General features: G+C 47.2%; 1 protein-coding gene and 1 pseudogene across 1 annotated transcript; both read right to left on the reverse strand.

Annotated features, from left to right (window-relative positions):
• Nucleotides 1-5,139: 5,139 nt before the first annotated feature.
• On the reverse strand, nucleotides 5,140-7,592 carry LOC123123339 (protochlorophyllide-dependent translocon component 52, chloroplastic-like; annotated as a pseudogene).
• Nucleotides 7,593-8,750: 1,158 nt separating this feature from the next.
• On the reverse strand, nucleotides 8,751-9,538 carry LOC123125847 (probable histone H2A.5). The gene has a single exon (XM_044546294.1). It carries the CDS (start codon nucleotides 9,422-9,424, stop codon nucleotides 8,963-8,965), a length of 462 nt encoding a protein of 153 aa, XP_044402229.1. The 5' UTR covers nucleotides 9,425-9,538; the 3' UTR covers nucleotides 8,751-8,962.
• Nucleotides 9,539-14,803: the final 5,265 nt, after the last annotated feature.

A 14,803-nucleotide genomic window follows, 5' to 3' on the forward strand; every position in this document is an offset into this window, starting at 1 on the left:
CAAGGACATAATTCTTCTGTGTAGCAATGAGGATAATCCTCAGATCATGGATCTAATCCGCATCATTGCTACTAACATCTTTCAACTTAGTTTTCTCTAGGAACATATCAAAAATAAAACAAGGGAGCTAAACGCGAGTTATTGATCTACAACATAGATATGCTAATACTACCAGGACTAAGTTCATGATAAATTAAAATTCAATTAATCATATTACTTAGGAACTCCCACTTAGATAGACATCCCTCTAATCATCTAAGTGATCACGTGATCCAAATCAACTAAACCATGTCCGATCATCACGTGAGATGGAGTAGTTTTCAATGGTGAACATCACTATGTTGATCATATCTACTATATGATTCACGCTCGACCTTTCGATCTCAGTGTTCCGATGCCATATCTGCATATGCTAGGCTCGTCAAGTTTAACCCGAGTATTCTGCGTGTGCAAAACTGGCTTGCACCCGTTGTATGTGACCGTAGAGCTTATCACACCCGATCATCACGTGGTGTCTCGGCACGACGAATTTTCGCAATGGTGCATACTCAGGGAGAACACTTATACCTTGAAATTTAGTGAGAGATCATCTTATAATGCTACCGTCGAACTAAGCAAAATAAGATGCATAAAAGATAAACATCACATGCAATCAATATAAGTGATATGATATGGCCATTGTCATCTTGTGCCTTTGATCTCCATCTCCAAAGCACCGTCATGATCACCATCATCACCGGCGCGACACCTTGATCTCCATCGTAGCATCGTTGTCGTCTCGCCAACTATTGCTTCTACGACTATCGCTACCGCTTAGTGATAAAGTAAAGCAATTACATGGCGATTGCATTTCATACAATAAAGCGACAACCATATGGCTCCTGACAGTTGCCGATAACTTGGTTACAAAACATGATCATCTCATACAATAAAATTTAGCATCATGTCTTGACCATATCACATCATAGCATGCCCTACAAAAATAAGTTAGACGTCCTCTACTTTGTCGTTGCAAGTTTTACGTGGCTGCTACGGGCTGAGCAAGAACCGTTCTTACCTACGCATCAAAACCACAACGATATTTCGTCAAGTATGTGATGTTTTAACCTTCACAAGGACCGGAAGTAACCACACTCGATTCAACTAAAGTTGGAGAAACTGACACCCGCCAGCCACCTGTGTGCGAAGCACGTCGGTAGAACCAGTCTCGCGTAAGCGTACGCGTAATGTCGGTCTGGGCCGCTTCATCCAACAATACCGCCGAATCAAAGTATGACATGTTGGTAAGCAGTATGACTTGTATCGCCCACAACTCACTTGTGTTCTACTCGTGCATATAACATCTACGCATAAACCTGGCTCGGATGCCACTGTTGGGGAACGTAGTAATTTCAAAAAAAATCCTACGCACACGCAAGATCATGGTGATGCATAGCAACGAGAGGGGAGAGTGTCGTCCACGTACCCTCGTAGACCGTAAGCGGAAGCCTTATGAGAACGCGGTTGATGTAGTCGTACGTCTTCACGATCCGACCGATCAAGTACCGAACGCACGGCACCTCCGAGTTCAGCACATGTTCAGCTCGGTGACGTCCCACGAACTCCGATCCAGCAGAGCTTCGAGGGAGAGTTCCGTCAGCACGACGGCGTGATGACGGTGATGATGATGCTACCGACGCAGGGCTTCGCCTAAGCACCACTATGATATGACCGAGGTGGATTATGGTGGAGGGGGGCACCGCACACGGCTAAAAGATCAACTGGTCAACTTGTGTGTCTATGGGGTGCCCCCTTCCCCCGTATATAAAGGAGTGGAGGAGGGGGAGGGCCGGCCCTCTACTATGGCGCGCCCTGGGGAGTCCTACTCCCACCGGGAGTAGGATTCCCCCCCCCCCCTCCATGTAGTAGGAGTAGGAGAGAAGGAAGGGGAAGAGAGAAGAGAAGGAAGGAGGGGGCGCCGCCTCTCTCCCTAGTCCAATTCGGACTAGGCCTTGGGGGGCACGCGGCCTGCCCTAGGCAGCCCCTCTCTCTCTCCCCTAAAGCCCAATAAGGCCCATATACTTCCCGGCGAATTCCCGTAACTCTCCGGTACTCCGATAAATACCCGAACCACTCAGAACCTTTCTGATGTCCGAATATAGCCTTCCAATATATCGATCTTTACGTCTCCAACATTTCGAGACTCCTCGTCATGTCCCTGATCTCATCCGGGACTCCGAAAAACCTTCGATACATCAAAACACATAAACTCATAATACCGATTGTCACCGAACGTTAAGCGTGCGGACCCTACGGGTTTGAGAACTATGTAGACATGACCGATACATGCCTCCGGTCAATAACCAATAGCGGAACCTGGATGCTCATATTGGTTCCTACATATTCTACAAAGATCTTTATCGGTCAAACCGCATAACAACATACGTTGTTCCCTTTGTCATCGGTATGTTACTTGCCCGAGATTCGATCGTCGGTATCTCAATACCTAGTTCAATCTCGTTACCGGCAAGTCTCTTTACTCGTTCCGTAATACATCATCCCGCAACTAACTCATTAGTTGCATTGCTTGCAAGGCTTATAGTGATGTGCATTACCGAGAGGGCCCAGAGATACCTCTCCGACAATCGGAGTGACAAATCCTAATCTCGATCTATGCCAACCCAACAAACACCTTCGGAGACACCTGTAGAGCATCTTTATAATCACCCAGTTACGTTGTGATGTTTGATAGCACACAAGGTGTTCCTCTGGTATTTGGGAGTTGCATAATCTCATAGTCATAGGAACATGTATAAGTCATGAAGAAAGCAATAGCAACATGCTAAACGATCAAGTGCTAAGCTAACGGAATGGGTCAAGTCAATCACATCATTCTCTAATGATGTGATCCCGTTAATCAAATGACAACTCATGTCTATGGCTAGAAAACTTAACCATCTTTGATTCAACGAGCTAGTCAAGTAGAGGCATACTAGTGACACTCTGTTTGTCTATGTATTCACACATGTACTAAGTTTCCGGTTAATACAATTTCTAGCATGAATAATAAACATTTATCATGATATAAGGAAATATAAATAATAACTTTATTATTGCCTTTAGGGCATATTTCCTTCGGGTACAACGGAACAACCCACATACTTAGAGGGATTAGATTAATAACTATAATGAAGGTATTCGTTGAGTAAAATATCGGAACACACAGTGAGAATTGTTCAAAGAATTTGCTGTTTTTAGCCATTGAATATCGGAACACACATTCGTCAAGGCTGGGTAGGTCGGCGGCTGCGTGGGGAAGAAAAATGGCGAAGGCGAGCAGAGCACAATCTGTTTTTAGCCATTTAATGAGGATCCAACGGTGCTGGATGAAAGTAACGGATCCAACTCCGGGTTTCTACACTAATGTACAGCATGATCTGTGCCTTTCACCTCTTGCGGTGCCTGTATCCTGGGAAACTCCACTCTTGAACTTGATTTGGTACAGCTGTTCTCTCCATGTACTGTTCCTTTTGTCTCTGATACTGTACATTTGATTACTTAATGTTCATTACTTGGCTTTGTTGGATTTCCTTTGGAACTTTCTATTTAAGGATATTTGGACCATTGCCGAGTTGTCCTAAGTGCCAGCTCATATAGTAATGCATTTCCCTTTGGAAATGCAACATTTTAACTATAACACAATTCCTTTTGTTTGCTGTTTGTTTTGTAGGTCTTGATCAAGAAGTAAAGAGGATCAGAAGAAGAAGAACTACTCCAGTTTAGGTTTAGTTCTAGGGCTTGCATTTCTTTTTTTTCTTTTACTTTTTTATCTATGTAAATCCATTAGTAAAGATTCATGTTTCTAATTATAATGTATATTCTGTGTGATCACTTTGTAATTGTTTGATCATCAATAAAATGTATTGTTTCTTTATCCATTTCATTTTGTTATTAACAAACTTGTAATTAAGTTTGTATTATTTATTTATTATAATAAAGTTGGAACCTTATTAATTTATTCTTAATTATTTAAATGCACTTCCATTTCATATAAGAAATGTACTTATGCACTTAACTCCTTTTTATTTCACCTATTTGAATTGTGATCCAAATACTTAAAAATGAGCAAAGGTCATGCCCGAATTTAGCAATGCTCTCCTAGGTCTCAGTTGACTAAGACTTAGCTGAGTCTGAGTCAAGTGATACTAGTAGTATATAAGAAGAAAAAGGGAAAAGTAAAAAAAAGAATTCTTTTTTACAATCTCCATGCAAGATGAAAGGAATATATCATTGATTGAGACATAACGAAGTCTCACTGAGACTTAGCAAAACTGCTAGCATACTTACAACTTTCCCTGATTTGGACAGCATAGCTTCATAAGGATGTGAAGGCATACATGAAGGCGTATGTATTAAAGTCCTCTCTCAACACATCTATTTATCTTTGATTGCATGGCACGGGCCGGAATATGTCCTCACTTGTAAGCATGGATGTAATCATGTAAATAGAAGTTCTTCTCGATGAAGCTCGCCAGCCAGCGCCCAGCGTCGTCCTTTTGTTTGTTGTTTGTTTCGTAGGTCTTGATCAAGAAGTAAAGAGGATCAGAAGAAGAAGAACTACTCCAGTTTAGGTTTGGTTCTAGGGCTTGCATTTCTTTTTCTCTTTACTTTTTTATCTATGTAAATCCATTAGTAAAGATTCATGTTTCTAATTATAATGTATATTCTGTGTGATCACTTTGTAATTGTTTGATCATCAATAAAATGTATTGTTTTATCCATTTCATTTTGTTATTAACAAACTTGTAATTAAGTTTGTATTATTTATTTATTATAATAAAGTTGGAATCTTATTCATTTATTCTTAATTATTTAAATGCACCTCCATTTCATATATGAAATGTACTTATGCACTTAACTCCTTTTTATTTCGCCTATTTGAATTGTGATCCAAATACTTAAAAATGAGGAAAGGTCATGCCCGAATTTAGCAATGCTCTCCTAGGTCTCAGTTGACTCAGACTTAGCTAAGTCTGAGTCAAGTGATACTAGTATATAAGAAGAAAAAGGGAAAAGTAAAAGGAATTCCTTTTTACGAATCTCCATGCAAGATGAAAAGAATATATCATCGACTGAGACATAACGAAGTCTTACTGCGACTTGGCAAAACTGCTAGGATATTTACAACTTTCCCTTATTTGGACAGCATAAGGATGTGAAGGCATACATGAAGGAGTATGTATTAAAGTCCTCTCTCGACACATCTATTTTTCTTTGATTGCATGGCACGGGCCGGAATATCTCTTCACTTGTAAGCATGGACGTAATCATGGAAATAGAAGTTCTTCTCGATGAAGCTCGCCAGCCAGCGGGACGCGGCGAAGCACAGCACGGCCAAGGACACGACGGCGGCTCTCTGCACGACCGACGTCACCAGCGTCCCCTTGGCGACGGCGAGGAAGCCGACGACCGCAACCGACGCGAACTGCAGGGCGACCTCCAGCGCCTTCATGGCCTTCAACGCCGCGCTGCAGCTCCTGCACTGCGCCACGTGCGACCAGTACCTGCGGATGCCATCACAACGTCAACGCTGTTCTGATCGGAACTCTCAGGAGTTCCAAGCTCCAGGTTTGCTCTAGTTGTACCTCTCCATGAGCTTGTCTTTGGTTGGAGTCGCCGGCAGCTGATCGGCTGTGGGGACGGCCCAGCCGACCTGGCTCCTGCAGTGCTTTCTGAACCAGTTTCTGAAGGCGATCACCATGTTGTCCGACGACGTGGGCACGTACACGGCTTTGTGCCAGTTTTGGACGCCGGCGGCGGCGAAGTTACGCTCCTGAAATAATGGGCCGGGTTCAGAAATTCAGAGCAATGGATGTGTTGCTTGAGCTCCATTAATTACCTCGACGTGGAGGAGGTACATGTCCGAGTCCAAGAGGGCGTTCGGGCCCATGTGGTAGTACCACCGCGGTATGATCTTGTCGAGCCAGAGGCCGACGTTCCTCGGGAAGGCCCAGATCACCCTGCTCTTCCCCGGCGCCACTGGGACGCACATGAACACCATCATGAACTGGGGCTTCTTCTTCTTCTTCTCCTGCATCCGCATGCCCAAACCAATCCATGCCATAAACTGATTTGTTCTTCCCTGACGTGCTGCGAACTTCACTTGCCGACGGGGCTCATCGATCCATGCATACCTCTTCCGTGGCCTCAGTGGGAAGCGGCGAGTCGTCGACGGCGAACGGTGCGACCTCTCTGGGAAGCGGCGAGCCGTAGAAGGTGCACGGCGCGACGTACCGGAAGTAGCCGCGGTTCTCCTGCTGCTCCGTCAGAAACCCGTCCACGTTCGCCTCCTTCGTCTTCATCTTTATCGGCCCGCCGCCTTCGATGTCGAACTCAACCGTGAAGAGAACAAGAACAACGATTGAATCAGCACTTGTATTCAGTGTTTCAAGTGACACTCTGCAAACTGAATTCGACGGCGCCTGTCATGTCAGGCAGGCAGGCATATTATAGAGGCTTATCTGCCGAGGTCTTCCTTCTTGCGAAGCTTGCCCATCAGCCCCTTGTGCGCCTAGGGGACATGTGCAGGGTCCATGAGGTTCTCCACCAACACATCGTAGCTGCAAACCAACGGAGCTGTGACTGTGTGTGAGACTGTGCAATGGAGGGAGGCAGCCGCATGTATCCAGGTTCAGGATGTGTACCCGTAGGGGAGGTCCCTGACGCCGTAGACGGCGACGAAGGAGGGGTCGTCGATCTCCGGGATGAATGGCGGGCGCTTCCTCTGCAGAATGTCCTGGTGCTCGCCGTCGGCCCTCGGGTAGAACCACAGGATGTTGTTCTGCACCACGCTCGGGTACGACGCCACGCACGCCTTGCTGTTCTTGTGCACCTGCGCAATTCAGAGAAGGAACATTTCGGTTTCGGTTTTGGTTTTGGTTTTGTGATGGACCGGAGGAGGAAGAAGGAGAATGGATCAATGGTTACAGACAGGTGGGCCGAGGGCGGGGGCCTGGGGGATGAACTGGCAGGAGCCGCGGCCGTCGAAGCACCAGCCGTGGTAGACGCACTGGAGGCGGCCCTTGTCGTCGATGCGGCCCTCGGAGAGCGGCGCCAGGCGGTGCGGGCAGGCGTCGTCGAACACGCGCCACTCGTCCACGGCGCGGTCGTACCAGGCCACCACGCGGAGGCCCAGCACCGTCTTGCCGTGCGGCGCGCCGGGGTCCAGGTCGCACACCGGGGCCAGCGGGTACCACTGGTCCAGCCAGTCGAACTGCCGCTCCTCCTTCTCCTTCTCCGCCTCGGCACCGAACGGCGACGCTGCCGAGGGCGCCTCCGCCGCCACGGCCGAGACCGGCGAGGGCAGCGGCGCGCGCTGCCGCCACCGTCGCGGGGCCGGTGCCGCCGCTCTGGTGCTGCTGGTGGCCGGGGCGGCGGCGCGGAGCGGGAGCGGGAGCGAAGGGCGCGCGCGGGGGAAGAGGAGGATGGAGAGGGAATTCATCCTTGTATCCCGCCGGCGGCAGGGAAAGGACCTCTGGCTAGGGATAGCGGCGCGCCGGACCGGGAGAGACTGGCTCGATCGCCGGTGGTACGACTCTTATGTCGACAGTCTCTCTTTTTTTGACGAGCTTTCAATCATTCATCAAAACAAGGGGGAAAATGGCCGACCAACTGTTCCATGTACAATAAACTTTTTTTTTTGCGAACGAATATCATGTACAGTAGACTAGTGGGCCGCGCACCGAGAGTGGACGAAAGGAATAAAAAAGGTCGTTACTAATAATTCACTTGCCGGTCTAGATCGCACTAAACCTCCTCCAACAATCGTGTAGTTCACTCGCCGGTTCATATCGCACCAAACTTCCTCCAAGTCCAGATCGCACCAAACCTCCAACAATCGTGTAGGAGTAATTCACCGTGGAGAAGAACGGTGGCTTGTTTTCGCCGTACCTTTCCAGGAGCTTGTGTTCCCTTGGTTCGTTGGTTGGAGTCGCCGGCAGCTGATCGACTGCGGGGACGGCCCAGCCGACCTGACTCTTGCAGTGCCTTCTGAACCAGTTTATGAAAGAGATCACCATGTTGTCCGACAAAGTGGGCACACATACACGGCTTTGTGCCAGTTTTCGACGCCGGCCCAGGCGAAGTTGCGCTCCTGGAATGAAGGAGGGACAATGGACCTGCTGCTGCTTGAGCTCCATATCCTGGATCAGCTTCAGAAATTCAGAGAAATGGGTCTGTTGCTTGAGCTCCATTAATTACCTCGACGTGGAGGAGGTGCATGTCTGAGAACCAGAGCGCAAACTGAGAACTTCTGAACAATTCCTGTATCAATAGGGACGGGGCTGATCGTCAAGCCATGCTTCTCCCTCGGCTTCTCTTGTCTTGCTCCGAAAGGAACCTGTCCACGTTCGCCTCCTCTACATCTTTACTGGGCCGCTCAACTGTGAAGAAACGAGGACTGAATCAGACACTCTCATTCAGTGACAGTGTAAACTGAATTGGACGGGCCGATCATGTCAGAGTCAGACAGGGCAAGAGGGGCTTATCTTCCGGGACCTTCCTTGTTGCCAAGCTTGCCCATCAACCCATTGTGCGCGTCGGCTTCTTCGTCTGAACCTGAACTCATACTGCCTGACATGTAAAATACAGGTTGGGGATGCTCCTCGGCTTCTTCAGCTTGCAACTCTGACTTGTACTAGTTTTTCTGGTAACCACGCCAGGTGAATTTGTCAGATTCATACGATTGTTAAAAACGTGCAACAATTCATCCCTCCCCGCAAATGTAGAACTCCATATAGCATCACTACATCCGGAAATTGATGTTGGGCTCCATGTCGACAGACCAGAAATTTACTGCTAGTCAGAGAGATCCCTGACAATTTTTTTCTCAAAACAGAACAGAACATCACTACATCGACACCATTACCCAAAGAGCGAACAGTAATTATACTACAAAGTGCGCTACTAGACAGTAAGTAATCGACTAAGCCTTCTTGGGGGACTTGGCGGCCTTCTTGGGCGACTTGGGCGCCTTCTCGGCGGTCTTCTTGGGGAGCAGCACGGGGTTGATGTTGGGCAGCACGCCGCCGTGGGCGATGGTGACGCCGGCGAGCAGCCTGCCGAGCTCCTGGTCGTTCCGGATGGCGAGCACCAGGTGGCGCGGGATGATGCGGGCCTTCTTGTTGTCCTTGGCGGCGTTCCCGGCGAGCTCCAGGAGCTCGGCGGCGAGGTACTCGAGGACGGAGGCGAGGTAGACGGGGGCGCCCATGCCGACGCGCTGCGCATAGCGGCCCTTCTTGAGGAAGCGCCCGATGCGGCCGACGGGGAACTGCAGCCCGGCCTTGACGGACCGCGCCACCGCCTGCTTCCTGGGGCCGCCGCCGAGCTTGCGCCCCACCACGTACTTCTTCGCCTTCGGAACGGCGCCGGCGGCTGAGGCGTCCATGGCGTCTGGCGGGGTGGAGGCGCGGAGAGATTCGGCGATGGCCGATGGGGAATTGGGATTTGAGAAGGCGGGACGGGAGCGCGCTGTGTTGGCGGGAGTGCGTTGTGTTGGTGATGACGGGGGACGAGTTTGGACGGACTATTTAAACGGCGCGGGAAGGGGTGGCGTGGGCCCGTCGATCCGCGCGCACCGGCAATGGACGGTCGGATCGGTGTCGAATGCACGGCTGCGATGCGAAAATTACACTGCGCCCTTCCCATCATCATTCAGTTAATACTTTTGTCAACGGAAGGGAGAAATGGAAGGACCGCAGAAATCGGATCAACTCTCAACGTGGCGCAATGTACGGCCTTTGTTGGTGAATTCAAGACGGTGCCTTTCTCGGGGCGGATCGAGTTCTGCCATCCTTTTGCCACCTCATTTTAGGCATAAAGAGGGTAGGGGGGATGGTGCGTCGACAAGTGATGCTCAGTGAGGATGTTGTTCTTCGAAGGTGACTGACGGCGGCCGAGACACGGCGAGGTTGTTCTGTTTTGGACAGGCTTTTTTTGCTTTTCAGTTGTGTTATCGCTGATTCCTGTCTTTGGACTAGCCCGGGTGTGAAGTTTGTGCTATGCACGTTGTTCGCAGCGAGTGGTGGTAGTCTTGTACTGCAATTCTCTTCTATAAAGCTACATACGCGATTTGCGTACTCTCGAAAAAACTTTTGCTACAAACTGGAAACCTATAAGGCCAGGGAAGGATTATTTGGCTACAAGGTTCTTCAGTACGAATCTTTTCTTCTTATGAAAAAAAACTGGTCAAGGAGTGAAACCTGGCAACAGTGATATTGTCTAGAACGATGTTGATGATCCTAGAAGGAAAATGCCCGGTGTTGGTGAGTCGGCACGTCCTGAACCCATTGGCATATGCACCCACTTTTTGAAATGTCGAACAATTCAAAAGAAAATTTCGCGCATACATGTTCGCGGATGTGTGTGCGCGGCAGAAAATTTTGTGAGGAAATGTCTTTTCGGTTTGTCTCCGCAAAGAAGACAATTTTCTGTGCTTCTAAATAGAGTTTACGACACAATTTTTTGTCTTTTTGCATAGGCCACAGAAAAGGTTAATTTCTCGTGAAACTTTATGCACGCACATAAAACATGAAGACGTATCGGTGCAACCTTTTTCAGATTTTTTTTAGCATTTAGAAATGTGTTTTTAAAGTGGATTCATATGTACCCAGGTTCATTGATGCCCTTCCCGGGTGTTTATCTGGGTATCAATGCAATTGAACAGCCTCCGGGCCCAAGCTCAAATAATATGCAGCTAGCAATCCACAAATCTGGAGATGTGATCCCTCATAGTCCTTCAGCAAAGCAGGATCCGAAAAGAGTTAAATTGGGTATGCAAAACAATAACGGGGAAAACACGACAACATCGGCGGGTTCCTTTGGGGAACGCCGCCAGGACAGATGAATCTTATAGCTAGAACTCCCGCTGGGGGACAGTTCGCGAGATTGCGACCATACCTCGGTCGCAATTCCCCATGATGGTGTTCCTTTTGTGAAACTAGACAAAAACAGTGAAGATGAGAAGAATTCAATCTCGTCTCGGTTTGAAGGGTTTTGAAGGAGTTGACAATGATGGTTTCAGTGGAGGACCTGCATTGTTCTGGCACAAAGCATGTGTAGTAGAGGTTCTGGACAAAGATGATCGGTATATTGATGAATTGGTCAAGCTACATTTTGATGTAATACAATGGAGAGTTACTTTTGTATACGGTGAACACCGTGTTGAAAACAGACATTTAACGTGGACTAAGCTCCTGGGATTGAAGAATGTTAGTGACCAGTCATGGCTCGTTATTGGCGATTTTAACGAAGTTCTATGGGACTTTGAGCATCTATCCAATACCCCTAGGCCGGAACCACAAATGGTTGCTTTTCGGGACACACTTGAAGTTTGTGAACTTGTTGATTTGTGCTTCAAGGGTATTCCTTTTTACCTATGATAACATGCGGGTTGCTGCTGGTAACGTCAAAGTATGTTTGGACAGAGCGATGACTATTGGGGAACGTTGCATGGGAAACAAAAAAATTCTACGCTCACCAAGATCAATCTAGGAGATGACCATCTACGAGAGGAGAGATTGGAAACAAAAAAATTATACGCTCATTGTGATGTGGTATTACCGAGTGGGCCCTGAGATACCTCTCCGTCATACGGAGTGACAAATCCCAGTCTTGATCCATGCCAACTCAACAGACACCCTCGGAGATACCTGTAGAGCACCTTTATAGTCACCCAGTTACGTTGCGACGTTTGGTACACACAAGGTTCTCCTCCGATGTCAGTGAGTTGCATGATCTCATGGTCATAGTAACATATACTTGACATGCAGAAAACGATAGCAATAAACTTGACACGATCATATGCTACATTCATAGTTTGGGTCTTGTCCATCACATCATTCTCCTAATGGTGTGATCCCGTCATCAAATGACAACTCATGTCTATGACTAGGAAAACATAGCCATCTTTGATCAACGAGCTAGTCCGGTAGAGGCTTACTAGGGACATATTGTTGTCTATCTATCCACACATGCATTTGAGTTTCCAGTCAATACAATTATAGCATGGATAATAGACGATTATCATGAATAGGAAAATATGATAACAACCAATTTATTATTGCCTCTAGGGCATATTTCCAACAACTACTATGGCACAGTATTTTTCCGTTCTATCAAGTGCAGCATGTTGTGTCTCCTTGTTATGATCATACCGCCTCGGTATTGAAAGGAGAGCCTGATGCTAGTATTCTGGGAACGTGAGTCCTCACTTCCAAAAGTAATCAAGGATGCATGGGATTCTGTTGGTGATGTTGATAATTTGGACAAATTCCACGAAGCTCTTAGCAAGATCATGGCAACTCCAGGGCGTCAAGTAGTAAGAAGTTTGGTAGCGTGGCTAGAGAATTGGCCAAGTCTAGGTCCCAACTCGAGGAGCTTATGGACATGAACGCCGACAGAGATGATATTAGGAGAATCACAGACAAAAAGGATCACATGGCTTAAGGAGGGCAATAGAAACACCAAATAATTTTAGAGTTTCTTCAGTTGCAAAGATTGCGTCCATAGTCCATGCTCAGGTGCGCACACAAGTGGTAAACAGAAGAACTGTCAAAGAGGCTTTGCACATCCGCCAATGATGTGAATGGGATTCTGTCCGCGGACGGCTTAGTTCAGATCCTTCGACTTTGGGAAATCATGATTACCATTGACCTCGATCCGGTGCAAATTGATACTCCTATTTGGAGATGGAATAATGCTGGTACCTACACCTCATCATCCAGTTTTTATGCATTAGTTCCAATCCTCAAACACTGCATGATTAGGATGTGATTAAATTGTGGGTTTGGGAAGTAGTTGATGAGGTAGAACCTATTGCCTTGTTTTGTTATCAAACCTTGGGAGTTACCTCTACGTTATGCTTATATTGCTATGTTATGCTCGTAGACGTGGATTGGGTTCGAGTGTATCCATGACAGATGTGAGATTGTTAATTAATGGTTCAACTTAAGGTGGCAACTTTAATACACATCTGGGTGGATTGCTTGTTTGGGCACCTGGAGAATCCAGTGTTGTCCTAGGATATCCCGGAGTACCCGTGTGATTTTCCTACGGTCCGCCACCCAGGCTCAAAGGGATCTTAAGATTATACATGCTAGAAACTTCCGTGTGCAGCCACAAGCCATTATGGGCTCTGGCATAGTTTAAGTTGTGTGACCTCTTTCAGTGGTGGGCTAGCAGATGTAGAGGGAAAGTAGGTGTAACTGTCCAGCCAGAGTAAAGAGTCAATGCTTCCGAAAGACTGTGTATCGGTCATCCGTTTCTCAAACATCATGCAGTGCGAGAAATCCAACGGAGGAGATCGAGTCTTGTGGGGAAAAGTGCGCAAACCTCTGCAGAGTGTACAATCTAATCATGGTTAGTCGTGTCCCCGGTTATGGACATCTTGAGTATCTAGTATTTGGATTATCCTATTGTATCTCATCACTTTAATTTAATTTGTTGGGTTAATGAATTACTTTAATTGGGATTGAGTTGGAGGAACCTTCTCAATGATGTTTCAACTACCATGATAGTTAAAATAAAACTTATTCCTTTGTTGTAGGGAAAAATTGGCTTTTCGCAAAAAACTTATAACTATAGAGCCTCCACCAGCCATATATGCATATAGTGATAGCATTATTCTGTTCATTGATCTACTGTGTTACATTGCCAGCATATTCCATGTGTTGACCCGTTTTCGGGCTGCAACGTATCATGTTGCAGACTTTTCAGACGAGGAGTAAGGTTCGCTAGGTCGTTGCCGTGCAGCTCAGCTATGCCGTTGGAGTTGATGGACTCACTTTATCTTCCAGGCCTTCCACTGTTATCGTATTAGATGGCCTTAAGCCATATTTATTGTAATAAGTTCTCTTTTGAGACATTCGATGTAATAAGTGTGTGATTGCTACTCTGTTATAAATCCTTCGAGTACTGTGTGTGCCAGTATTACCGATCCAGGGATGACACTGAAGCACAGAGACTTGACCGTTTGAGGTCGGGTCGCTACAAGATGGTATCAGAGCACACGCTGAGTGTAGGACACGACCACTAAGTTAAGCCATAGGTCACTCTTCTCTACTCATTTCTGACTCCTCTCCATTTTCTACTCTCTAGGATGGCGGATTCGAGGAACAAGTTTGCACAACCGGATGAAGACACACCCTTTGGACGACACTTGAAGGAAGTCACTAGATACCTGAACATCGGAATACCAAGCTTCACCGGGACCTACAACGCCACATTACTCGAAGAGGAGCGCTGGATGATTCGAGTTCAAGTTCCAGGAAGGACGTTCACGCCAGTCACAGAGCCCATAGAGTTTTCCTTTGATGCACCAACCTGGAGTCTAGGAAAGAGCATGGCAGCTCACATCACCATGGGACGCATCGGCGAAGTTTACCACAAGGACCTCAAGGACACCATCTACCAGATATGTGGGCGCCGAGATGAGCAATGGGAGATAGTCAGCACCAGGAAGGACAGGTCCATTGCAGCTTTCATCCAGGAGTTAAACCAGCACATTCGACGCCAGGAAAACCAGATGTGCACAGACATAATAGATTTGAAGAAGGCGAAGATAAGGATCGCCGAGCTTGAAGAGGAACTCAAGTCTACACGCGATGGATATGAAGAAGAAATCACAACACTATTGGAGAAGAACGATGACCTGATAAAGAAGATCGGAGTATTCATGGGAGACCCCGCGCCAGGAGGAGAAGACGACGATTCCACTTGTCCGGAGAACTACATCATCATCGACGACACCGATTCCGACCCAAACGAC

Source organism: Triticum aestivum, chromosome 5D (assembly GCF_018294505.1).
Source record: "Triticum aestivum cultivar Chinese Spring chromosome 5D, IWGSC CS RefSeq v2.1, whole genome shotgun sequence".
NCBI lineage: Eukaryota > Viridiplantae > Streptophyta > Magnoliopsida > Poales > Poaceae > Triticum > Triticum aestivum.